We start from the raw sequence: 25,543 nt of genomic DNA, 5'->3' as shown, positions 1-25,543 counted from the left end.
TTGAGTCTATCTTGCAGTTAAAACAAAACTTAGTCCTAATATTGATTTATCGGGTTCATTTCATATTCATCATTTCGAGGTAGTTTTCCAACACAGTTTTATTGGAGTTCATGCTGAAGGATAACTCAAAACTCATAACCATTTAAAACACAACATTTGCTTTGAAAAATAAGTTTTTTTTAATTCTTAGATAAAATTAAAAATGACAATGAAATTTATGTTTTCTGAGGTGCAAATAAATTGAAAGCTAATTTTGATAACTTTGGCGCGAAATCCAAATATATACCTATTAAGTTAGCTATTTATAGTTCCTTAGATAAAATCATGGATTCTCAAGGATTAACTTGTTGAAATATGTTAAATTGTATTTGAAACTTTTTACAATGTTTTGAAAATCTGTAAAAAATGTATATTTTTTTTTAAAGAAAAGCACTCAAAATAAAGGTTTGGGGATAATATCTCACATCGTTTTGCTGACTTCAATAGCCATTTTAGTCTCGAAATTTTCGTTCGCTGTTAATGCTCATCGATAAACAATTTTTTTCTGAAGCATTTCTGGAGTCAGGACGAAGAAATGAAAATTCGTGGGACACGTCACTCGAGTCGCACAATAAGCGCCAATAATCAACTTTTTCGAGTATAAAGAATTATTTTGACTAAAAACACAACGATTTTTTTTTTGTCTTTTTTATCTGTTCTGTAAAAAACTAGAAATTTCAAGAAGCTTTAGAGGAATTTTAAATCCAAAAGGGAGTTTGATACCCTAATCCGATTCACCTAAAATCAAAATTTCATAACAAATTTGAAACTGACAGCAGAAATAAATGTTAACCACCAAATGGAACCGAATTCAATTGCATTCACCATTCGTTCAGCACACACATTTTGTTGTGGTAGTCATTTTGTAATGGTTTCTTTTTTCACCTACATAAAGCTGCCCAGCCAATACTTTTGCCGTTTCCCTAACAAACTCGAAAGCATATTTGTCCGCTAAGGCCTATTGTAAACTACCCAGGTTCTTGAGAAAATTTCTCTCCAAAAACACCAAAGAATAGACGTGCAAAAAAAAGGTAATCGAAATGGGTTAATATCAAGCATCACAGATCAACCATGGAAGAGGGCAAATTGACGAAAGAAAAAAAACCTGCCTATCTTCAATGCGATAAACTTTGATTGAAAACCCTTCTCAAAGGCAGATTAACGGCTGTCACGGAAAAGATTCCATCTTCCATCAAATCACACACCTTTCCTTCTTTTCAAGTAAAGGAATTTTTAGACGAAGAACATTTTATTAATTTTTTTTTTCTAAAAGGTAATCCAAAAATAAACCGATCTGACCAAATTTTTCTTTTTGAATTTTAAACGGGTTAATTAAGAAAGATCCCGAAATGGAACTCCCTTGATTCTAGGATTTTCCACACTTGGGACCGGTTCCTCCTCCCGATGGTGACTTTTGATCTCCTCCTTTAGTGGGATGGGACTTCAGCTTTCCATCAAGAATTTCCTTATTCCCGCAATTGCCGCCTGGTCCCGATTTTTCATCTTTCGCCGGAGGACAATTCGGAGGAGGCATTTGGTCCCGGTCAGAGGGGCGATGCTTTTTGCTAGCTACCTGGTAACAGGACTTTCGGACAATCTCGAATCGGTTGTGTATTCCCTTGTAAGCATCCGGCTGCGGTTGCTGATGACATTCGTTGCTCACCGTAAAGTCGTAGAAGCTCATATGGTGATAGCTATAGTATTCCGGATTTTTGTACGGTCCCGTTTTCGCGGATTCGTCAACGGCTGCAATTGGTCCGAGGCCCTGAAAAATGGATATAAATAGCTTTGTATCATATTTCGAAAATGTTGACGATTCAAAATCTTGGAATTGTTAATAAGTTCAAATAAAACTATTATGATGTCGAAAATATATCGCTTTTCTTAAGCTCTACAACCGTAGTGTAACTTTCTCAATCGGTTGCATTGAACCAAATTTTACACTGAAGATGTGCTGAGGCATGGTAATCGACCAGCGAGTAAGCAGCAAGTGAGGCAGCGGGATTCGACATGGCGCAGTACGCGAAGGCGCGCGCGAAATATTTCACCTCTTCCAAATTATTGTTTTGCAAGTAGATAATGTTTGGCGGAAGAAAAAGCGCTTTCTTCGCCAGCAAAAAGAAAGCTTATGTCCAAAAATGATATTTGTCTAAATTCAGAGTACAGAGCTCAACATTCACAATTCAGAGTTTTGAGTCTCGGTTTTCTGAGCCCAATTTTCTTAATTCAGAGTTCAAAGTTCAATGTTCAGAATTTTTAGTTCCAAATTCCAAATTCATAGTTCTGAGTTCTAAGTTGTGAGCAGGGTAGTAGGAAGAAGCAGCTCATGGGGGGAAGGGTTTTGGTGACAATTTTTTTTCTATAATATTTTTGCTAGAACAATGCATACATAACTTAAAGTAAAAAAAACGGGATTTATTTCATTATTCCGGTTTGAGTGACTTTACATTAAAATTTGGTTATTTATTTTGAATCTTAACTATCAAAAAATAGGTTCTAGATGTTGCCAATTTTTTATTGAAAATTTAAAAAATAGATAAGAGATTGGAAGGTTTAATTTTTCAGATTTTTTTTGTATTTACTTTAATTAGCAAGTAATATAGAGCTTATTTTTGTATACACAAACAACCATTTTGCAGTTCAATTCAGATATTATTTCTTCTCTTGAAAATTCAATTAAAATTGAGGATTTAAGTATGAAGATCAAGATACCAATAAAATAAATTTCCAGGTTTCACATGAAGATAAAGTACAAGTTCATGCACCAACAAAAATTTATAATGAATAATTCATTTCTTAATTAGAACCTAATGAATATTTAAGAAAAATTGAAATCAAGATTTGCCAAACAACAAAATCTTAAAAATGATTCTAAACATTATTTTTTATTTGGATTTTGTTTGTTTGTGGTTCAAAACTGACTCTGATTGAATAAATTGATTCAAAATTAAGAAATTACGAACTCCTGCTATTTGAATCTTTAACCAAATTTTCATATTGATACTTTATTCTTGATTATAAAACCTTACTTTGAGCTGAATCTGAGTTTAATTTTTTATTCCAAGTCTTAAATAAAGGTTAAAAAAATATTTGAATTTCGAATTTTAATAACGCTTTTTTCTGGAACCAAGATCCAGATAATAATTCCTACTTATTAGTAATTAATCAAAAAGCGTAATTTGTATTAGAACTCTTAACTGGAAATCTCTTATAAGAATTCTGAGTTTCTAGATTTCAATCATAAATCTTTTTCCACGTATTTCAGAAATTAAACTTGGGAATTTAAATTACAATTGCGCATAATGATACTTTTTTAATCCTGGATCACCATAATGAAGCTTTCTTAAGTTCGAATTCTGTTTAAAAGTAGAAAATAAAAATTCTAAATCCAAATTATTAATAATTATTTATATTCCGAAATAGAGAGTTCCGAACAGAGTTGGTCGGCTCTTCTCAAACAACAAAGAGCCGGGAGTAACCAACACTGTTTTCAGTTCGGCTTCCGAGTGTAATCCTCTTTCGCTGATCGTGCTCCACTCGTTACCCGAGTTTACACGAGCTGTAAGTGACTCGGACGGCAAGTGTGAGAGCATTTGCATCCGAGTGGGAGAAAGAGAATTCTAAACAAAGAGCGCCCTGTGTTTCAGTCATACACCTCAGAGTAAAGAAGGAAAAAATTATTTAGACTCCCACCACACAACGTAGAAAAAATATAAACAATTTCTACTCCGCTACCATGCCTACTGCTGTTAGCTGTTTTGAATTTTTTTTTTGCAAAAGGTAGCGTTCGAAGAAGAGGTGACAGCCCGCATAATCAAATACGGTACACTTAATCGTCTGAATTATTTGATTCTGATTACATTAATAGTCGCGAATAATTTCGCGTCTTCGCTTATTGCGTCTTGGCTTGGAATGATACAAAATGATTTCCGAAAGATAAGATTAATGATCTAGAAAAATAATCTTTTCGTGCACCTATGCGTGTAATGTGTCTTCGCTGCTGCTGTCGTCACGTCAGGAAAAATAAACACGAGGCATTTGCGGACCCGCACGATTCTGGAAAAACCTTCGAGATTAGGCCAGAAAACCCATAAATGGTAGGAATTGATAATAATCTCACCAAGGTCGACAACAACTTCAGCGGTGAAGGTGAGTCATAAATTGTTTGGTTTGGCGAAAATTTTATTTTTTTTCTTTCCGTACAGCTCGACAAAGTATCTAGAGCAAACTTTTATTCGACCGGAAAAACACGGGAGCAGTTCCAGCGCTAAACTTCGTCAACAGCAGCAGCGGTAAACATAATTCTGGTGAGAAAAAACATGTTCAGTTCCTCACCCATGATTCCGACCACAGACACCAGCAGCTACCGATTATATCGCCATTACCACCGTCAGTGGCAACAGCAGCACCGCCAAATATAACATCAGCAGGAAGCGTTCCCTAGCACCACAACCCGTTTTCCGGTGGAAAATAACATAACAATATACTCCGTGGAAAAATAAGTGCCGCAGTCAAATCAAGTCGAGTCAGGAAAAAACCCGAGGCCGATTCCGGAAAAGTAATGAAGGTAAGTAAAAAAAACTGTTTCCCATCGTTAAATCGTCTGAAACACTTTCATTTATTTTCTTCCGTACAGCTCGACAAAGTACAGGATGCAATGAAAAAATTCCATCATCCGGTCGGACAAATAACGGAGCAGATCCAGCACCAAAAGGTGAACATTGGGCCGGAACAACCAGTATTACTTCATCACAAGTCGTCTGGCGGAAGAACCTCATCTAGTTAGTTCCTCAGCCACAATTGCGACAACCAAAACCAGCCGCCGCTTATCGTACCGCTATCACCAACACCAGCGTTAACAGCAGCACTACCAAATCTAACATCAGACATTCGTCGGAAGCGTTCCTTCGCATTACTACCCGCTCTCCGGCGGAAGAAACCATCAACACAGCAGCAGCAGGTACCATTCCCGTCTGTACCGCAAGAAACAAATCAGTTCAGCAGCAACAGCTGCCGGTTCAACATCTGCCTCGAGGAGTCAATTTTCTTTTCCCACATCAGAAGCGCACCAGGCGGCGGTTGGAAACAGAAGTTCCCTCACAAAATCTTTCGCGCCACCGGTCATTGCACAAGCAAACGGAACCAGCATCAAAAACAATAAAAATACTCCCTGGTGGTAACTACAGAAATAGCACAAAAGGAGCAAACTCTGATGTTTGAACCAATTCTACATAAGATACCCCGTAATCAGCCCATTTAGTGGTTTGTAATCATAATTTGCTTAATTTAATAGATTTAATGTTTTTTAACATCATCATTAATCATATTTCAGATATTTTGCCCGCAGAATCTTCTGGCTGAGAGTAAACTGGAAAAAGGCCGACAAATTTGTTCCGGGTTGGATGATAAAACTGTCCCCGGACGATGGGGTATGTTGAAGTAGTGTCCAGGCGGGCAACTTGTAGTTCCTGTACATCGATTTAGTGATTGCACTTTAAGATCTAGTATTGAAGACTAACTCTTTTGATTTGAAAAAGATTCATCCCGCGAAATACTTGCAACACCGTGCACTGGGCCGAAAGAATCATTGTGACGTGGCAAAAAAATACGATGGCAACATCTGCAATGCAATGTCAACGAGAAGCTGTGACAAACCTGGATCAAAACTGGAGGAATCGGTTTGTGAATCGTGGATCGTCGCCAGACTGACTATTTAGTCTTTTTCGTGGGTGAGATGGGACAAAGAAGTTTACAAGAAATGCCAGTTTAAACAACAAAGAATGTTATCGAAAGTGGACTTGATGATTAAAAGTAAGTTTGGATTTATTCAAGTAATTTTTGAACACTTTAAAAAATCTAATATATTTTTAGAACCAACAATAGAAACATCACCTTCGGCTCAACAGAAACGATAATTTCAGCACCATTAACGGGATATTAAAGCCCTTTAATCGCCTTGTTCCCTTCCGGCTAAGGTTGATGATACAAAAAAGTTGCCAACAAATTAAGAAACTGGAGCCAGTCGTGCTGGTAAGGATGATTTTTGGACACTTATATTTCCAGTTAAATTACCACAGTTTTCTTTTTCAGGAAACGTTTGGTGGCCAATTAATGTAATCGAAAAGGTTTTGGCTAAGCGGTTCAATTGTCGCCGTATAGGAGCAAGAATCTGGCGAAATGACTGCCCCTCGCCATAGCGACACCGAACAAAGCCCTCGGCACCGGCATTTCCCAGAAGTTGCGAGATCTTGCCACATCGACGGGTCGCCTCCTCAGAGTCCGACCTGGAAAATAATACGCGTGGGGACGCTTTCTACAAATGATGGTGCGGGTGGCTGCGTCGGAAGCAGCATGGGATGAATCAATGGGAGCCTTGCGCTAACTTCCGGAATTGGTTCAAGCAGTAGCAAAGGTTGCGATTCCGGTTCGGATCACTTCCCAAAGAAACATAAAGATGATCTGATAGCATAGCATCAATAGGACAGATAGAAGAAGATTTTGATTTGGAATTGAATAGATTATTTTGTTTTCAGTGTAGGTACTATTGACACATTTGCTTTAACACTAACTGCTTTAGTAGTGACATAGCAATAACCATAACGTTATCAATCAACCCGTAAATAGGTATCAATTATTTATTTAAACCTAGAACGAAAGAATTTGGTTGTTTGAATGAAAAAACGAAACAGAATCGAACTGATATCAACTACGCGGAATAGCTGCGTCTAGAAGTTAGTGAAAGAGAAAGCGGAGTTTGAGATGTGTAAACAAAGAATTGTACAGAAACTTTAATGCAAAGTCAAAAACAAAGATAAAAAGAGAAAAGTGTTATTCAAAACTGAAGTAAAAACATCTATCAGCAACAAGTACCTAAAGGAATAAATAAGAATATTTTTTCATACTAGAAAAATAACAAAATAGAATACTGCAAGTAAGTTTATACAAAAACATGGAGTAGTACAGTCGCTTATAAGACTTTTTGTTTAGCACCAATTTAAGACTTAGATGCTTGTTCCACAGTGGAGAAACAAGAATCGCGAAACTCTACCACAAAGAATAAATGAAAAATAATCTGAAAATATCAGTATGGTTTTGACAAGTGAGATGAATTAAAAAAAATGCTGAAACGCAAATTTTTAGGGATTTTAGAAGTAACCTCTTTGTTTGCACCGTATGATTAGACATTATTATCTGTAATATTTATGTTATGTTAAATTAATTGTTCACATATTATGTTCAAAAATCAAAAACAAGTTTTGTAATCAAATCTGTAATATAATAAATACAGTAATCGAATGCCATACGTTGAAAAATAAAATAATCTCTAGTTATACGTTTTCTTTTATTTTGAAAATCGTAAAAAGATCTTTGAAAGATACATAGTATTGTCATAAAAACTTAAAAAAAAAATGATAAGATAACGATTACATCTATCATTCTGGTGCTTTCAGCTACATTTTGCATCTAGAAAAAAGCAAAAAAATGAATCGTTTATTTACTTAACAACCCGTTCCCTGTATCGTTTTTTGTGTCTAAACGATTCCATTTGATGAAAAAAAGATTAGTCTAATCGTTCATTTATAATCCAAAAACTATAAAGGTAATCTTTTGGGTGTCTTGGGAAGAAGATAATGGGGATCGTTATTGTATAATACTGTTCCATGCGGGAGGTGGTTTCATCAAAAAATTAGGACACCGCGTAGAACAAAAACCAGGATTTTTCAGGACCCCAGTAGATTGGAGGAAATGAAATGCAGCTCTTCTTAGATTGCATAAATTAAGGCGAAATATTGGTGCAGTATACGCCTTAATTTATGCAGCAGAAGAGATATGAAGTTAGGTGGCTTTCAGTTTATACCGAAAAACAACGTTCAAATATCATCTGAATCGAAGATTACCATTGGTTTAAGAGGTTAAACTGTTTTTATTGCAAAATCAATTGCAATTAAGATCAGGACGGCTTCTAGAAAATCAGGACAGCGCTGGGAGCTTTGATTCGGAAAGTAGCATCTTTTCTCGTGAACGTACCAAGAATAAACTGAGTTAGCTCTCGAATTCTCCTCAGCACATTGCGCAACAGTTTTTTTCCGGAGAAGGGAATTCTCTTCATCAGCGAATATGAATGCTCTCGCTCACTCTTATGTGTTGACAATCTCACTCTTCATTTCAGTGCGATTTATCTCTCCCCGCACCGATTGGGGGAGCAGACGAAAAAAATTGCACTCTCTTTCACTGGACAAGCCGATCTGAGGAGTTTTGCCACCCATGGTTCCGAATATTGAAAATTCAACTTGTTTAAGTTTGAAATTCAAAACCAAGAATCGAAACATGATTTTGTGTCAATGATGAAATACTGAAATTCAAGAATAACAAACTGGATACAGAATCCAGATATTTTTTGGCAAGCTAATTTTTGGCCAATACTCAAATAACACAATTGAAATTTTGAGGAAAAAAAAACTTGAAAAAATGTTTTTGTTTATGGAAATCCCTCAGTCAATTCTAAATCAAATTTTAAGCTTCTAAAAATCGTTAGTGTAAATTTTTTATAAAATTTGCTCAAAAAATTAGTAAGCAAAATACATAATTCGAATTATTCAACTAATTTTTTTTTTTTGCAAAAAAAACAATTCGGGCAAAATCTAGGCAATCTAACAAGCTAAGTCTAATCTTATTGAAATTCAATATTTGAGACTAAACTTCTATCATTAAGTGTGGAAATTTTAGAAAAACTGTGGTAGAATTGTTGACCTGAAATAAGTATTAGAGGTTTTTGTTTTAGTTGTTAGACGAGATTGTCTACTCTCGTTCATCTTAATTTGATTAAAAATTTGAAATTGTGAGTTTAGAAAAGAGCATTACGCATGGCAATTTTGGACCCTCATGGGGGGGTTGTACCCTAAAAACTTCTTCTCCCTCCCGTTCCTACGAACATGGTTGTGAGTTACTACCAGCTCTGAGGTATATGTTCAAAATTCCAAGAACTGATCATACAGATTAGAGTTCAGACTTTTGGTTTTAGAGTCTGAGTTAAGATTTTTGGCTTGAGAGTTCGCAGTTCTAAGTAGGTACAGAGTTCTTAGTTCAGAGTGGTAAATATCGAGTTTTTAATTCAGAAACCATAGTTGGAAGTACAGTTCGTAGATGAAACGTACCATGTCCTGATTTTCTAGATCTGAGACCACAGAGTTCAGTTCAGATTCTAGAGTCAAATGTTCGGAGCTCTGAGCTTGTTGCTCTGAGTAGAAAGTTCTAAGTATGGGGTTCTGAGTTCAGAGTCCAAAACTGTTGGTTTTGAGTTCTGGACTAGAAGTTCAGAGTTTGAGCTCAGAATTCATAGTTCAAAACATGATATGATCAATACTTTTTGCGATTGGCTAGCAGAGGTGCCAGGTGGTTTTGTCAAAAATCAGGACATCGCGAAGAATAAATCAGAATTTTTCAGAACACCATTAGATTGCATAATCAAAGGTGCTGTAGACGCCTTAAGATATGCAACCGAAGTGAGCATCTTCTTGGCTGGCTGATCATATCGCAAAACACATATTTAAACACTTGAAACGAAGATTACCACAGGTTAAATGGGTTAAACTATATCATTGGACAGAAACCGGTTTTCAAAAATCAGGACAATTCGAGAATTTTTCAAAACGCAGGAAATTTTTTTAGAAAGTCACCGGAATAAAGGATCAATTACAATTACAATAATAATTTAAAAATGTTTAACAATCAAATATACATCATAATTAATTTCGTAAATTGAATTTCGTTTTAAAAACATCTTCAAATATTTACAATTGATTATTCAAAAACTTGAAACTCTTGTAAGTGAACATTTTGAAATTCATTATTTGATAAAAATTAACAAAATTCAACATGCTTAGTATTGGAAATGTACTCTAAATGGAATTAACAGTTGGATAACATTTTTCTAGATTTTAACGAGGACCGGTTTGAAAACATCAAAGTAACTTTTTTTTTACAAATTGTTGAATTCGATAACAAAGCAACAATATTTATAAAAAACCAAAATTTATTGAATTCTACAACTCACCTCTCGAAACACTTACGAAATGAAAATTCAAAATTTGAAACAAATTTTCATTGAGTTTTATGTTATGCACAAATGAGAAAAGGCCAATTTTGAGATTCAATTCTAAAGAGCTGGGAAGGTTCGTGATAATAAAAATTAATATTATTTATGTTTTATCCTAAGTGCATTTAATCAGTGTTCGGCACAAAAGCGCTAATCCGCTATTCGCTAGTTAGTCCGCTAACTTTTCGTTAGCGGATTAGTTTTGACGCTAAGTTTTGATTGATTCAGCGAATTAAAAAGTTCCGCTATTTTTTGGTTCCGCAAATTGAAGACCGCTAACTCCCATATATGTGTATGAATCTATTTAATTCTTAGTAATAGAATAAACTTTTCTCATTAATCAAGTTAAGGTGACATTGGGCATCATTCTGATTGCTTAATTTAATTCATTGGAGGAATGCGTACTGAGTTAGAGAAAAGATTTGTGCCATTTTTCTCTCTTTTGGCACTTTTTTTTGGCAACCTTTTCAGAAGAAGATAACAATAAAAGGTGTTAAACAATATAATAAAACTATTTTTAAACATCGCTTCATCAGCATTTCATTCATTTCAAATTGTTGAAATATTTACTTTTCACAATACAGTTTTTTAGAGATTTTTCAGATCAGTTCATATAAAAAAACGATAAAATTGCCATTGTAGCCTTCGTTTAAAGTTCAAATAGAAATTGCATAATTGTTCGCGTATGACAATACTCCAGCAAGTTTGAAAAAAGGGAAAACAGGTTAAACATTTTAAGTGAGGACTATGTAAAATAATGCCAAAACAACCAAATGGAATTAATTGTACAAAAGTATGTTTGCAACAAAATTGTATTTTATCTACTTTGCTCAAAACCGATAAATCGAGTAAATTTTTAACCAAAATTTAAATTAAAGAAAAAGAGATAAAGCTCCCATCTTCCGCATTCTTTTCTTTTGCTCCTGTAATTGTTCGAGAATTCAGTTGTTTTTATTTGTAGAACACAGTGCTTTGTTTAAATTCCTATCATTGACAGTTTTGGTTTAGTTCATATTATTTTATGAAAATTCAATCAATTTATCTAATTTTAAATCAAATACTTGAAACTTTATTTATTCCTTCTTGGGGAGTTTTTAAAATCGAAGAGGGGAAAGGCGTGACTAAAGAAGAATTTGATATTTTTTCCGGCTTTAATGTTGGTCGACAGTAAGCGATTAGCGTTTTAAGCTTAAAGCGATAACTTTTTCGGCACATTTAGCGTATTTAATTAGCGATCGCTAACTTTATATGAGTTAGCGATTTCATTAGCAGCGCTAATTTGTCAGTTAGCGATGCCGAACACTGGATTTAATAATAAATGATTCCACTACGGAGTGCTTATGAAAGTAACTATTTTTCGAACAGTTCCATTCTGTGAGTATTTTTTAAATTTTAATTTGAAACAGCTATCAGATTTTTAAAAAGAACGGTAAACATGAAACCTTCTGAAATGGGTGGCTATTTGTTTCAAATTTGGATTTTATAAATTTGACTGAATGTCTATTGTCATCACACTATTTGATATTTACTAGATAAAAAAGGAAAATTTCATATCCCTTGGAAAGAAATAAAAAACAATTTGATTAATAATTGAAGAAGTTAAACTCAGTATACATTGCACTTCGTTGAAAAATGCATGGAACAAATTAACTTATTAAGATGTATCCCAACTCTAGGTAAAAACAAATAATATTTTTTAAGAGTAAGGTAATCAGATTTTTTCAGCAAGTACCCGGGCCTGTCAAATCCGTGCCTTTTTATTTCAAAAATCTGTCAAAATTCGGGCACTGGTTTTAAAATTGACATCCAATAATCCGGGCAAATTTAGTCAAAACCCAAGAACTACTCAACAAAAATCAAGAAAAAAAAGATTTGAAAAAAAGTTAACAAAACTCAACAGCAAATTTTAAATCTTTTTTAAAGCTTAAAAACATTCATGATTATTTTTATAAAACTTGCTTAAAACATTTCCTTTTAAACGCACTAATGAAATTTTTTTTCAACACACTTTGATTTTTTTTTATATATGATTTGGAAAATGACGGAAACAAATCCAGGCCAAATTTCAGGCAATTTCAATGAAATCCAAGAATACGAGCCGGACCGGACTTTTCCCAAATTTTGATATAAATATCTGGGCAAACCCGGATAAAGCTGGGCAATCTGGCAGCTTTATTTTATAATGTATGCAAATGTTGCCTCTCTATTTATTTATTTTCCAAGTATATTGAAGAAAAAAAGGATTTTAGCATGGGAGCAAATCTCGTTTCTAAAATTTGGCCCGCCTGTTGAAAATATTGGCCACTCATGATCTTAATTGTACTACTTGAGATTATTGGGCCTCTTAAAATTTAGAGGGATTTTCCTGGTTTCATATTGCAAGCTCACATTTGTAGTACTTCCAAATTATAAAAGACTTTCACAAAACGAATAAACTATCGTAACTTGTTAAAAAATGTGTAAGGATTATAAGTTTTTTTTTTTCTAATTTCGACTCTCTACTTTAACCACTTAGTTTTTCAACTTAGAGAACATTCAGAGCATAGAAAACTACTGATCCCTCTATGCAGAGAATTTCGCTGTTGATTTGCACTTTCCTCAACTATCAACGAATAATACTGTGTTCTTTAAAAGTGGAAAAAAACACTTTGTAACTGAATGTTGAAAAAAAACGAGTAAACTTAGATGTGGAATTGCATGGATCTGCTAATAACTAAGAGTCTACTTTTCGAAATATGAAGTTGTTGTATGTTTATTTTAAGAGGGTTTTTAGCCTTTAACTTTTACTCTTAAATATGAAGTCAATTTATCATTTTCCTGCAATAATTTCTTATTTAAGTATGAGTTCGGTTGAAAGCTTTTATCTGAGCTTTCCTCATTTTTTTTTCTGTAATACAGTCTAATTTCTATGTATCCTTCCTTCCAATCTTAAAATTCCGGTTTCCTTTTTACTATCAACCTCACCAATTTCTATATTCCCAATTTGATTAAGTTGATTATTTTTTAAATTTTAAACTATACTTTTCCTCAGTTTTTAATCGATAATTTGTAGCGTTACTCAATTCCTCTTTTCTAGAGTTTGTAGCGTTACTCAACGCCTCTTTTCTAGAATTTACAAATTTCGAACAGATATGTTATTTCAATATTTGGCTCAAATGTATGGGAACTAAACGACTTAGATAAACCTTACCTGTTCCGCGGAGTGTTCTCTAAAGACCGATTCCTGGAAACCTTCAATTTCTTCGTAACATTTCAGGTCTTTCGGTGGCTTGGGCACATTTCGGACAGACGGTTTGCTAGCATACTTTTTCTAAAAACGGAATAACAACTATAAGTGGACGTATTCCGAGAGATTTGAAGTTGCGGATTCAATACTAACCTGAGCTAAAGGAAGAGCGTAATTACAGTAATTTCGTCCATGTAGGGTTAGCAAATAATTTATTGGTCTCAATGTTTTGATCATGATTCGAGATTGTCCGGATTTGTTTAATGCGTTCTGTTGCTGGAACTACTATAGGATTGCTGAGATGGAAAAAAAGAATTTCATTTAAAATTTTTCATTTTGATATTTCTAAAATAGAGTAGCAATCGAGTTTTTAACAAATCCTAGGAAACGAACTGTGGGCATAGTTCCAACAGCTCATTTTCGATCCAAAACTCGTGGGAGGCAGACGCAAAATTGTAAAATTTGAAAAAAAATTTTTGGAGGAAGTTCCAGCTCAGCGACTTTGTTTTCTAACACCAAGCCTCTGATTTTCAAATCTAACTTACAACAATGTGTGATCCTTGCTGTTCTCCATGTGGACCCTGTGGGCCTTGTGGGCCTTGTGGGCCATGTGTAAGTATTTCTAGGTTTTTTTTAAAGCTAGAACCGTAGCTTGTTCACCGTTGCCATGATTGACTGTTTCTTAAGGGAGGACCCTTCGATCCCTGTGAACCGTGCTGCGGACCGATGAACTACAGCACCGGACAGCTGGCGTGTATGGCCCAGTGCCCTACCGGATGTCCTCCACCGACCTGTGGTCCTCGGTTCGTAACGGTTCAGCAACCTCCACGAGTGGTGGCCCAAAAGAAGGTCATCAACTGCACCCGGACCGTCATCGATAAGCACGTCCTGCCCCAGACCAAGGCTATCGTTGAACCGAAGTTGATCTACCAGCCGAAAACGATAGTCGAGCCATGTGTGATCTTCAAGAGACGGGTCGTTCCGGAACCTAAAGTGGTCTACTACAGCCGAGTTGTTCCGGATCCGAAGGTCGTCTGCACTCCGCGGACTATCATTGAGCCAAAGGAATACTGCACCACGATGGTTTGCCAACCGAAGCCGCAAATCGTTCCGGTACCTCCGGCCAAGGAGTACTGCTGTATGTCCTCCGGCACCACATTCTTCAATAACCCCTGTGGTCCACCGACTCCGGGTCCAATTTGTCCACCGAGACGCTGTTGAAAAGGGGAACAGTGACAAGCTACGGTACTTCCTAAATACATTACTTGAAACCATAACCTCCCACTAATTCCTCCACTTCCGCCCACAGCTCCCTCGTATCAGGTCAGCCACCCGCCTTCTCACCCCGAGGCCAAAGATGGCGAAAACCAACTGGTATTGCACTCCCCCTAATCGCTGCTGCAAATCGGTTTGGCGAGCTCCGGCACCATGCTGTTACAAGGCGCCCTGCCGAGCCCACTGTTACAATGTCGACTGTTTTCGATGCTGTAAGTTGTTTAATTCCTAATCTTTTAACTATATTTCTAATTTCCAATTTTATTGCTTTATTTAGATTCCAAGCGTCCGATGCGCAGTCCGATGTTGAACTACTTCTGTTGCGGACCGTGCTAAAGATGGCGTGATTCTGGGCTTCACTTTTCGACAGTTAGCTTGTAGCTGGAACATAAAATTTTTTGTGCGGTTAAAATAAAGTTTGTCTGCTTTTGAAAATGTATTTTTTTTTTCAATGAAAGATTTTCCCCCAACTGAGATAATTTTAAAAGATTTCCAAAGTTGGCGAAATGTGCCAACTCACTCAAACCTTCACTTCTTCAGGAGAAAACAAAAAGAAAAAAGAAGGGCTTCAGTCATTATTTGGCTTGTGTTCTTTTTTTTTCAGCTCCAGCGGATTGCATAAATTCTGGCAACAATCTGATCTTAGCCGCTTTACGTTGAAAATAACCGCCGTTGACACGTGCAATGCATAAACTAAACATAAGATCAGAAAAACAATTAGTCAAGGATCGATAATTTTTGGCTTAGAAATGGGATGAAACCTACCTAAGGGCTTAGATGCCTTTCCTTGGTAACTGAGCTTATTGCACTGACAGAGTGGTAATCAATTTCATAAAAAACAACAAAAATCAGATCAGATTTTTCGAACATCGATCGTTGGGTTCGTTCGAACGAATTTTTGCATTCTCGTTTTCGATCGAAAGTATTTTTCCTTCCGCTTGACAAACGCAAGTTTAATGCTGCGAACTGCGAACGTTTGCATGTACACCCTTATTCTCGTTTACGGCGTATCTGGCTTTCGTTCGAACGGATACTTTCGAACGAATTCGAAAAGGGTATTCTTGTTTTCGTACGAATGTGATACGTTCGATTCTGGTGTTGCCTGATTGACTTCGAAATTTTCAGGCAGCCCTGCATGGCAGCAACCAGTGTAAAAATGCCAGTTTAAGATGTAAACATTGTAGCCGAAATATGTTTATTTTTTGAGTTTCGACGAAATTTATTCGTTGATATCGGTCTGAGTCAAGAAATATTTAGGCAGCACAATCCAAGAGGTGGGTAGTGAATCTAGGTCGTGCTCATCCCGTTAGGCTCTGAAAAACAAACAGCAGCAGTCGCCGGGGCCGCTTCTGACAATCATACCATCGTCAGCAGCCGTTACGGACGCCTTCCAATAAGCTGTACCATAGATGATCAAGCGCAAGTGTCTCCGGTTCCGAGCAGGTGTCCTTATTGCCAGAGGGTAGTGAATATGAACCGCTAAAGCTTCTGCTGCTCTAAAAATCCCCCACCGAGAGGGAGGAATTGTAAGACGACGACAAGTCGGAACACTTAAAATTTGAAACCTTTTGAATAAAAATTGATTTATACAACTCTTAAGGTGCCTAAACAATAGATATGCAAATTCGTGAATTAATTCTGTTATTTTGAACCAATTTTAAATTTTATCATTCTAAGCCACCCAACTTTAAGAACGCCTTAATGAGCCTCAGCATAAGACTTGCGTTTGTTTGCCAAATAAAACGATCGAATAAAATTTAATCCGAAAATTATCGCAATATTTTGTTTTGAATCAGCCTGTAATAAAATTGGTTGTGTGTTCTGATTTTTTTGTCTTATTTCCTAACAAATTACAATTCTCTGATTTTTTGGCTTTTTTACGCATGCCGTTCGCAGCATCAGACTCGCGTTTGCCAGTCCAAAGAAAAAATACGTTCGATCGAAAACGGGAATGCAACGTTTTGTTCGTTCGAACGATGTTCGAAAGATCGAACGGTTTTCATTCGTTCGAACGAAAACAAGAATACGAAAATTCAAAACTTTCGAACGAATGTCATTCGATCGAAAACAAGAATAAGGGTGGTAATACTTTTGCATAATTCAAACATATGTTATGCACCATTAGGAGGAAATGGGAGAAAAAAATGAAAACTGGAAACTTATCATATGAAAATTCCGGTCCAGAACGAATTGAGCCAACTTTTGTGGTAATTTTTGATCAATGATAAGCCTGGGAGTGGGGTTTATAGGGTGCTTAAAAGTTTTGAAAAACTCGGGGATCAATTTTTCTTTTTTTTAACTTGAAAATAACAAAAAAAAAAAGAATTAGATTCGATATGAATGTAAATTATTTATTAGGCATAAAAAATATTTCTATATTTGAAAGTCAAAATAATAAATTTAAATATCGGGATCAGCGTCAAATTCCTATATTTTTAAACTTCCCGAGACGGAACAACTTTTCGCAGGAAAAATAGTAGATAGCTGATAGGTTCTAGCTTTATTTATATATTTGAATTTAAATTTGCCTGCGGTAAGCAGAATCCATCTCCTACTCAGAAAACTGCAGTCCGGCCCTGCCTAGAAAAACGCATCTCGATGCACAATAGTTTGCGCGGTATTAAGCACTTTTTTGCAATTTCCGGTTATTCACTTTAGAATTATCTTTCGATCGAACAGCACCTAACCGGTCACCAGCAGAAGAATAAAAGTTTTTATATTAGAACACGTGTGAAATAAAGTTCTGTTTTCCTAAATTTGGAATTTCAATAAACGGTTGTTATTTAGTAAAGTTTAATGCGTCGTGTGTTGGTGTTTTAAACCGAAAGATTTGCCCGTGATACGATCTCCTGACATTACATTTTTGGTGCCGTGACCAGGATCACGGGTGTACCATTGGATCAACCACGACGATAATCCCAATCCCATCCAACAACCCGGAGTTCCAGATAGCAGTACCTGCTCAAAAAGTACAAGGCCTGTTAAAGACAGGCTCCATGTGAGTATCTGTCCAGCGAATTCTATTTTTTTGAGAGGTACTTCCTGGGTCTTCTTTTGCCCAATACAGAATTCCACGTGTTCCTGCTGAGGATCACCGATCCGTTTTCCTATACCGGTGCTATTGCCGTTGTGGTATACTATCCTGAAGAGACCGTTGCTGTTCCTAACCTACAATTATCCTGGGGAAAATCCTGGAAGGTCGGAAATCCACATCCAATATCGGATTTCAATCCTAACCATCCACTGGAGTTGAGACATCCTACCCGTGATCATCCTACTTGGTAGTGATCCCATCCAGTTGTTCAAGAGTTCCTGCTTTTTAATAAAACCAAAGGCCTATTTTTGAATGGGCACAGGTGAGTGCCATTCCAACTCTTTATCGTTATCCAAAAGGTGCTTCTTGGGTCTTCCGTTTATTTAGCCGTTCCTGCACTAATCTAAACCTAACCTCATCATGGCGGAGAAGAAGATGAAGGCAAAGGAGCTGAAACGGAAAAACATCCTGGATTCCATGCAGCGCATCCAAGACTTCCTGACGAATTACGATGAGGAGCGAGACATGAACGAGGTAGCGATACGTCTGGCCCGACTTGATAACTTGATGGAAACTTTCGAAGCGATCCAAGGAGAATATGAAACGTACGACGATGAACCAGAATTTGCTGCGGCTAATGCGAAGGTAAGGGCAAGGGTGGAAGAGCAGTACTTTAGGGTAAAAGGTGGTCTCGTAAGCAAGGTTCCTCCCCTTCCTCCAATCTCAACCAATCCATTAAACCAACAAGGTGCTCCAGCAATTGCTCATGTAACCGGTGTGAAACTCCCCACTATCGAATTGCCTAAATTTGACGGTGATCTGAATGAATGGTTAACGTTTCGCGATTCCTTTTCATCACTGATTCACTCGTCGCCAGAAATCCCATGCATCCAAAAGTTTCAGTACCTCCGATCTGCTTTGCGAGGTGACGCGCTAAAACTCATTGAATCCTTAACCATCACCGCAAACAACTACGCGGTAGCTTGGGAAGCACTTCTTAACCGCTACTCCAATACATACTTATTAAAAAAGAAACACTTGCAAGCTCTAATTGTCCACTCGAAGGTCTCGGGAAAATCCGCTGCTGGTTTACGTGCTGTTGTAGAGGATTTCCAACGGCATGTCAAAATACTCAACCAACTAAATGAACCAACCGCGCATTGGGGCAGTCTCTTGGTTCAACTACTGTGCGCTCGAATCGACGATTACACCCTGAAGGAATGGGAAGAATTTGTCTCTGCTAATCACGAACCAACGTATGAAAACCTCATCGAAGTACTAACCCGTAAAATCCGGACTTTAGAATCCCTTCACATTTCGGCTGAGCTGTCCACTTCTTCTTTCCAAGCAAAGCACAATCTCCCTGTCAGGCAAACTAAACCCCAAAATCCTACATCGTCGAAAATCAACTCCTACACTGCAGTGGAACGGTCCCAACCTGAATGCCTAGCTTGCCGCGATTATCATCCTTTGGTGAGATGTCCGGTGTTTGAAAAGATGCAGCTTAAAGATCGATTGAACCTGGTTAACTCGAAGCGGATTTGTAGCAATTGCTTCAGGGGAAACCACTTCGCCCGGAATTGTCAATCCAACTTCTCCTGCAAGCATTGTCAAAAACGCCACCACTCCTTATTGCATCCTGGGTTCGATGCATCAGTATCCACCCAGAATCCTCCGAAAGCCAACGAATCCTCAACAGTGGCAAAAAATCCTGAAGAGATCTCGTCCAACTCCGCTGTAGAATCCCGAGGAATGAACGTCTTCCTATCGACCGTTGTCGTCAAGGTGCTAGATGGCTATGGAAATGAGCATTTGGCCCGAGCGCTGTTAGAAAGTGGATCACAAAGCAGTCTCATGAGTGACCGCCTTTGTCAGAAACTAAGATTGCTTCGTCATCGTATTGACCAACCCATCCTTGGTATTGGTGAATCTCCCATTCGAGCAGTTTGCTCCGTGACCACCGAAGTGAGATCGAGAGTTGATGACTTCTCTATTCCCCTGAATTGTTTGGTGCTCAAAAAGCTGACTGCCGATCTACCCGCTGTAACCATTACTACTGCAAACTGGCAGATACCGAACGACATCACACTTGCTGATCCCGAGTACAACATCTCACGAAAGGTAGACCTCATAATAGGTGCCGAACACTTTTATGCAATCCTCCAGGGTGGCCGGTTGCAAATTGGCCCACCATCCCTAAACTTAGTTGAAAGTAGGTTCGGATGGCTTGTTTCAGGAGCAGTGCCTTTTGATCCCATACCCCAAGCTCTGGTTTGTTGTCCGTCTATTTTGGAAACCCTCAACGAGAACCTCGAAAAATTCTGGAAAATAGACGAATTTGAAAATTCTAAACCCACCCTTTCACCCAACGATCAATATTGTGAGGACTTCTTCAAGGAAACGGTAAGCCGCGATTCCACTGGTCGATACTCCGTAAAATATCCCAAAAAAGATGAATTCGAATCGATGATAGGCGAGTCATACTCCAATGCCAAAGCTCGTCTCATTAGCTTGGAACAAAAATTGGACAAAAATCCCATCCTTAAAGAAAGGTATCATGCCTTTATGGCCGAATTCATCCAACTGGGACACATGCGAGAGGTACCTGTTGACGACCCAGAACCTACTGTCGTATGCTATCTTCCTCACCATGCCGTGTTGAAAGAATCTAGCACCACTACGAAGGTACGCAGTGTTTACAACGCTTCGGCAAAAACAAGTACTGGATTCTCTCTCAACGATTCGCTCCGAGTAGGCCCTGTCATCCAAGATGAGCTCTTCGACATCTTACTCCGCTTTCGCAAAAATTTGGTGGTATTGTTGGCTGACATAGAGAAGATGTATAGGCAAATCGTTCTTCAACCCGATGACCGACCCCTTCTGCGTTTGTTGTGGAGATTCAGCCCGAACGACCCGATTACGAAATATGAGATGACAACGGTGACATACGGTTTGGGCCCATCCTCGTTCTTGGCTACCCGCACACTTATTCAACTTGCGGATGATGAAGGTGTTTCTTTTCCTCTCGCCGCAGCCGCTGTGAAGCGAGATTTTTACATGGATGATTTTGTACGGAGTGAAGAAACCATATCTACAGCAATCCAACTGCGTAAGGAGATGGACGAACTGATGAGCCGTGGAGGATTTTCCTTGAGGAAATGGTGTTCAAATTTTCCTGAAGTTTTAGAAGGAGTGCCACCAGAAAACCTAGCCCATCCTAGCTCTGAAAACCTCGAACCTGGTGAGGTGGTGAAAGTCTTGGGAATTTCCTGGGAGCCCGAGCATGACTCATTTTGTTTCAAATTTGCCCCATTCTCAACCGACGGAAAGATTACAAAGAACCGAATTCTTTCCGTAATTGCCCAACTTTATGACCCTTTGGGATTAATTGCTCCCGTCGTTGTACGCGCGAAAATATTTATCCAACAACTTTGGTTGATGTCCATCGAATGGAATGAGGAAGTCCCGAATGAAATCCGAACAAGGTGGGAAATTTTTGTAAAGGACTTGCCATCGCTAGCTGAATTTCGAATCCCGCGGTTTGCCTTTGACAGAGGGGAGGTGCAGCTACATTGTTTCACGGACGCCTCCGAAGCAGCCTATGGAGCCTGCATCTACGCTCGGACGGAGAAGGCCAACGGGGAGGTGAAGGTGGTACTACTGGCGGCGAAATCCCGAGTAGCACCGCTTCAGAAACGCAGCATCCCGAGACTAGAATTATGCGCTGCTCAGCTAGGCGCTCGCTTATCGACGAGAGTTGTTGACACACTGGCCCTGAAATCGTCACCCATATACTACTGGACCGATTCGATGGTTGTTATTTATTGGCTACGAGCACCATCACAAACCTGGAAAACCTTTGTGGCTAACCGAGTCGCAGACATCCACATCCTAACGAAGAACGCATCTTGGCAGCATGTTCCCGGAGTAAACAACCCAGCTGACGTCGTCTCCAGAGGGTTAACTGTGCACCAGCTTCTGACCTGCAAATTATGGACCGATGGACCCGATTGGTTGGAAGGGGAGAGAAAAGTTGGCCGAAGTTGGAGATCCCGAGAACCACTAATATTGATGGAGACACTGAGCGCAAAACCACCACCTTGCTTATCCAAAATCCACCACCACTTAACCCTTTGTTTACTCGATCATTCTCGTACAACCGTTTGCTCCATACAACTGCTTATTGTTTGCGAGTTTCTCGGAAGGCGAGAAAAGAACTCAAGGAATCCATTTTAACCCTCACTTCCCCTGAACTCGAATCTGCCAGAGAGTGCCTGGTAAAATTAGTTCAAGCAGAATGTTACCACACCGAATTGAGCTTTCTACGAAAAGGGAAACCGGTACCCAAAAAATCCGCACTGCGTTTGTTAAATCCTTTTGTTGATACTTCGGGAATAATCCGAGTCGGTGGCCGGCTCAAATTGTCCTTGGAAACCTTTAGCACCAAACACCAAATTCTGCTCCCCGGATTTCACCGTTTCACCCGAATGCTTTTGTTGTCATTTCACAACAAATTGGTTCACGGGGGAATAGCGCTTACGCTGGGTGGAGTGCGCAATGAATATTGGCCTACAAATGGGAGAAGAGCTGTGCGCAGCGTAATTCGAACCTGTTTTCGTTGTACTCGAGCAAACCCTAAGCCTCTCAAGCAACCAATTGGCCAAATACCCCTTGCCCGAGTTACCCCAAGTCGTCCCTTCGCATCAACTGGCATTGACTATTGTGGCCCGGTGTTTGTTAAGTCCCCGAACCGTAAATCTGCTCCCACCAAAGCCTATATTGCCCTATTTGTCTGCTTTAGCACAAAAGCAGTTCACATTGAGCTTGTGGGGGACCTATCCACAGCCTCATTTCTCTCTGCTCTACAACGTTTCGTGGCCAGACGTGGAAAACCTCAATACATCTACTCCGACAATGCCACAAATTTTGTTGGAGCTCGAAACGAGCTACACGCTCTCTACGAAATGTTCTCAAGCCCCAAGGAAACAGATCGTATCGCTACCGCTCTCGCAACCGAGGGCATACAATGGAAGATGATCCCCCCGCGTGCACCCAACTTTGGCGGCCTGTGGGAAGCCGCCGTGAAGGTTGCGAAAAAACATTTGGTTCGTCAGTTAGGCAGCACCTTTTTACTGTACGAGGACCTAGTGACGATTTTGTCCCAGATCGAAGGAGCAATGAACTCGAGACCGTTGGCCCCTTTGTCTGAAGACCCCAACGATTTCGAAGCCATCACTCCAAGCCACTTTTTGATTGGCTCTCAACTGCAAGCCCTTCCATACCCCGACCTAGAGGACGTTCCTGAGAACCGGCTGAAGAATCGCTATCAGGTCATCCAACAGAAGCAGCAGCTGTTTTGGTACCACTGGCAGACAGAGTACCTCAAAGAGCTGCAACGACTGAATCTGAAAATCGGCCAGGTGATGATTCTTCAAGATGACCCGTTACCCCCCATGCGCTGGCCTCTCGTGCGCATTATGGAACTACATCCTGGAGCTGACGGTGTGACACGGGTGGTTACCATCCGCACACCCACTGGTGCTATCTTCAAGCGTGCTGTGGTCAAGCTGTGTCCGTTGCCTACGATGGACGAGGAGGAGTCGTCGACAGCCGCCCCCGCACCAGGTGAAATCAATGTTGACTGATAGAGAAGCCGTGAGTTTATATATTTTATTTGGAAATGAATTGATTTGTATTCTGGCTAGGTATTAGTAGTGAAATATGCATTTCAGGTGGCCGGAATGATAGGTTCTAGCTTTATTTATATATTTGAATTTAAATTTGCCTGCGGTAAGCAGAATCCATCTCCTACTCAGAAAACTGCAGTCCGGCCCTGCCTAGAAAAACGCATCTCGATGCACAATAGTTTGCGCGGTATTAAGCACTTTTTTGCAATTTCCGGTTATTCACTTTAGAATTATCTTTCGATCGAACAGCACCTAACCGGTCACCAGCAGAAGAATAAAAGTTTTTATATTAGAACACGTGTGAAATAAAGTTCTGTTTTCCTAAATTTGGAATTTCAATAAACGGTTGTTATTTAGTAAAGTTTAATGCGTCGTGTGTTGGTGTTTTAAACCGAAAGATTTGCCCGTGATACGATCCCCTGACATTACAATAGCCTTCATTATTCCTAGTTGACATCACGGGTAACTTTTTGTGATCGGAGACCAACTAGATCACAGAAACAGCCTTGGTATTAGCCGATGTATGTTGCTGCTGCCGCCGGGATCAGCTCCAGCCACTGTTGACGCTGTAGTTTGGGTTTGATCTTTCCAGGAACCCGCCAAATCTCCGCACATTCCGCTTAATAGAATCGCCATAATTTGCTTCTATTTGAATCAATTGAAATCAAATATTACCCGTCGCTGCCGGATGAAAAAATTGCCACGAGAAAGTAAATAAAAATCAACAACTGTCATTTTTACACAGCAGGGCTGCCTAGAAATTTCGAAGTTCATCTGGTAACACCAACATCGAACGTATTGCATTCGAACGAAAACAAGAATAGCTTTTCGAATTCGATCGAAAGTATCCGTTCGAACGAATGGCAGATACGCCGTAAACCAGAATAAGGGTGTTAGAGTAAAGATTCAGATTTCATATTCACATTTCAGATTCAGATTTCAGATTCAGATTTCAGATTCAGATTTCAGATTCAGATTTCAGATTCAGATTTCAGATTCAGATTCAGATTTCAGATTCAGATTTCAGATTCAGATTTCAGATTCAGATTTCAGATTCAGATTTCAGATTCAGATTTCAGATTCAGATTTCAGATTCAGATTTCAGATTCAGATTTCAGATTCAGATTTCAGATTCAGATTTCAGATTCAGATTTCAGATTCAGATTTCAGATTCAGATTTCAGATTCAGATTTCAGATTCAGATTTCAGATTCAGATTTCAGATTCAGATTTCAGATTCAGATTTCAGATTCAGATTTCAGATTCAGATTTCAGATTCAGATTTCAGATTCAGATTTCAGATTCAGATTTCAGATTCAGATTTCAGATTCAGATTTCAGATTCAGATTTCAGATTCAGATTTCAGATTCAGATTTCAGATTCAGATTTCAGATTCAGATTTCAGATTCAGATTTCAGATTCAGATTTCAGATTCAGATTTCAGATTCAGATTTCAGATTCAGATTTCAGATTCAGATTTCAGATTCAGATTTCAGATTTCAGATTCAGATTTCAGATTCAGATTTCAGATTCAGATTTCAGTTTTAAGATTTCAGATATCAGATTCAGATTCAGATTTCAGATTCAGATTTCAGATTCAGATTTCAGATTTCAGATTTCAGATTTCAGATTTCAGTTTCAAAGTTGCGATTCAGATTCAGGTTGAGATTCAGATTTAGATTCAGATTGCAGGTTCCGATTTTAGATACTGATTTCTGATCTAGATTTTGGAGTAAAGATTAAAACTTTTTCTATACATCTTATTTGATGCCATTGGTTACCGAACACAGTATTTTTTCTAAACTGTAAAGAAACCTGCCTATTAGATTATAAAACAAACTTTCTATCTTAAGTGACAAAAAAGGGATAATTTTCAAGCCCCCACACCCTGCCATGAGGATCTACTTAAGTAAAAACCTCGAAATCTTATCCAAAGTAAAAGTGGTAAAAGATTTCTGCTATAGTTAAAAAAAATCTAACTTGTTGATAGAAACTTAGTCTCGAATACCAAATTTTAACAAGATAAGACCACGCTTATCAAATCACCTAGAATTCGCTCGAGTTTTTGCACTTTATTTGCAAAATCAAACAAAAATTTGAGTTGAGTCGTTAAAATTATATATTTGCGTCTTAAATTTTTGAGTTAATTTTATCAGAACAAATGTGAATTACAAATTTTATGAAAGA

General features: G+C 38.4%; 4 protein-coding genes and 1 long non-coding RNA gene across 5 annotated transcripts; 4 read left to right on the top strand and 1 right to left on the bottom strand.

The window, feature by feature from the left end:
* Positions 1–1,314: 1,314 nt before the first annotated feature.
* LOC129756933 (uncharacterized) lies at positions 1,315–13,652 on the bottom strand. Its single transcript, XM_055754001.1, has 3 exons — positions 13,515–13,652; positions 13,326–13,445; positions 1,315–1,804 (listed from the first exon to the last, which is right to left on the bottom strand). The coding sequence occupies exons 1-3, from the start codon at positions 13,596–13,598 to the stop codon at positions 1,406–1,408; spliced, it is 603 nt and encodes a 200-aa protein (XP_055609976.1). The 5' UTR covers positions 13,599–13,652; the 3' UTR covers positions 1,315–1,405.
* Positions 4,052–7,072, top strand: LOC129756934 (uncharacterized). The gene is made up of 6 exons (XR_008739573.1): positions 4,052–4,188; positions 4,245–4,606; positions 4,676–5,301; positions 5,372–5,850; positions 5,911–6,069; positions 6,130–7,072. It is a non-coding gene; the product is annotated as an uncharacterized LOC129756934 (long non-coding RNA).
* Positions 13,653–13,793: 141 nt separating the features above from the next.
* Positions 13,794–14,809, top strand: LOC129757684 (keratin-associated protein 16-1-like). The gene is made up of 3 exons (XM_055754968.1): positions 13,794–13,973; positions 14,049–14,606; positions 14,671–14,809. Exons 1-2 carry the CDS (start codon positions 13,911–13,913, stop codon positions 14,580–14,582), a joined length of 597 nt encoding a protein of 198 aa, XP_055610943.1. The 5' UTR covers positions 13,794–13,910; the 3' UTR covers positions 14,583–14,606; positions 14,671–14,809.
* Positions 14,810–18,090: 3,281 nt separating this feature from the next.
* On the top strand, positions 18,091–21,906 carry LOC129752517 (uncharacterized). Its single transcript, XM_055748289.1, has one exon. It carries the CDS (start codon positions 18,091–18,093, stop codon positions 21,904–21,906), a length of 3,816 nt encoding a protein of 1,271 aa, XP_055604264.1.
* Positions 21,907–22,157: 251 nt separating this feature from the next.
* LOC129752516 (uncharacterized) lies at positions 22,158–23,315 on the top strand. The gene has a single exon (XM_055748288.1). It carries the CDS (start codon positions 22,158–22,160, stop codon positions 23,313–23,315), a length of 1,158 nt encoding a protein of 385 aa, XP_055604263.1.
* Positions 23,316–25,543: the final 2,228 nt, after the last annotated feature.

Source organism: Uranotaenia lowii, chromosome 3, assembly GCF_029784155.1.
Source record: "Uranotaenia lowii strain MFRU-FL chromosome 3, ASM2978415v1, whole genome shotgun sequence".
Lineage (NCBI taxonomy): Eukaryota > Metazoa > Arthropoda > Insecta > Diptera > Culicidae > Uranotaenia > Uranotaenia lowii.
Note: the sequence above shows the minus strand (reverse complement) of the source record. Positions and strands in the feature narration are given on the sequence as shown.

Bases quoted from the DNA above. Each gene is read 5' to 3' on its own strand.
- LOC129752517 (XM_055748289.1), top strand. From the start codon at position 18,091: ATGGCGGAGAAGAAGATGAAGGCAAAGGAGCTGAAACGGAAAAACATC.
- LOC129752516 (XM_055748288.1), top strand. From the start codon at position 22,158: ATGCTTTTGTTGTCATTTCACAACAAATTGGTTCACGGGGGAATAGCG.
- LOC129757684 (XM_055754968.1), top strand. From the start codon at position 13,911: ATGTGTGATCCTTGCTGTTCTCCATGTGGACCCTGTGGGCCTTGTGGG. The intron at 13,974-14,048 runs GTAAGTATTTCT...CTGTTTCTTAAG, and splicing joins GTGGGCCTTGTGGGCCATGT to GGAGGACCCTTCGATCCCTG.
- LOC129756933 (XM_055754001.1), bottom strand. From the start codon at position 13,598: ATGATCAAAACATTGAGACCAATAAATTATTTGCTAACCCTACATGGA. The intron at 13,446-13,514 runs GTTAGTATTGAA...TTCCGTTTTTAG, and splicing joins ACGCTCTTCCTTTAGCTCAG to AAAAAGTATGCTAGCAAACC. The intron at 1,805-13,325 runs GTAAGGTTTATC...TCCATTTTTCAG, and splicing joins GAGAACACTCCGCGGAACAG to GGCCTCGGACCAATTGCAGC.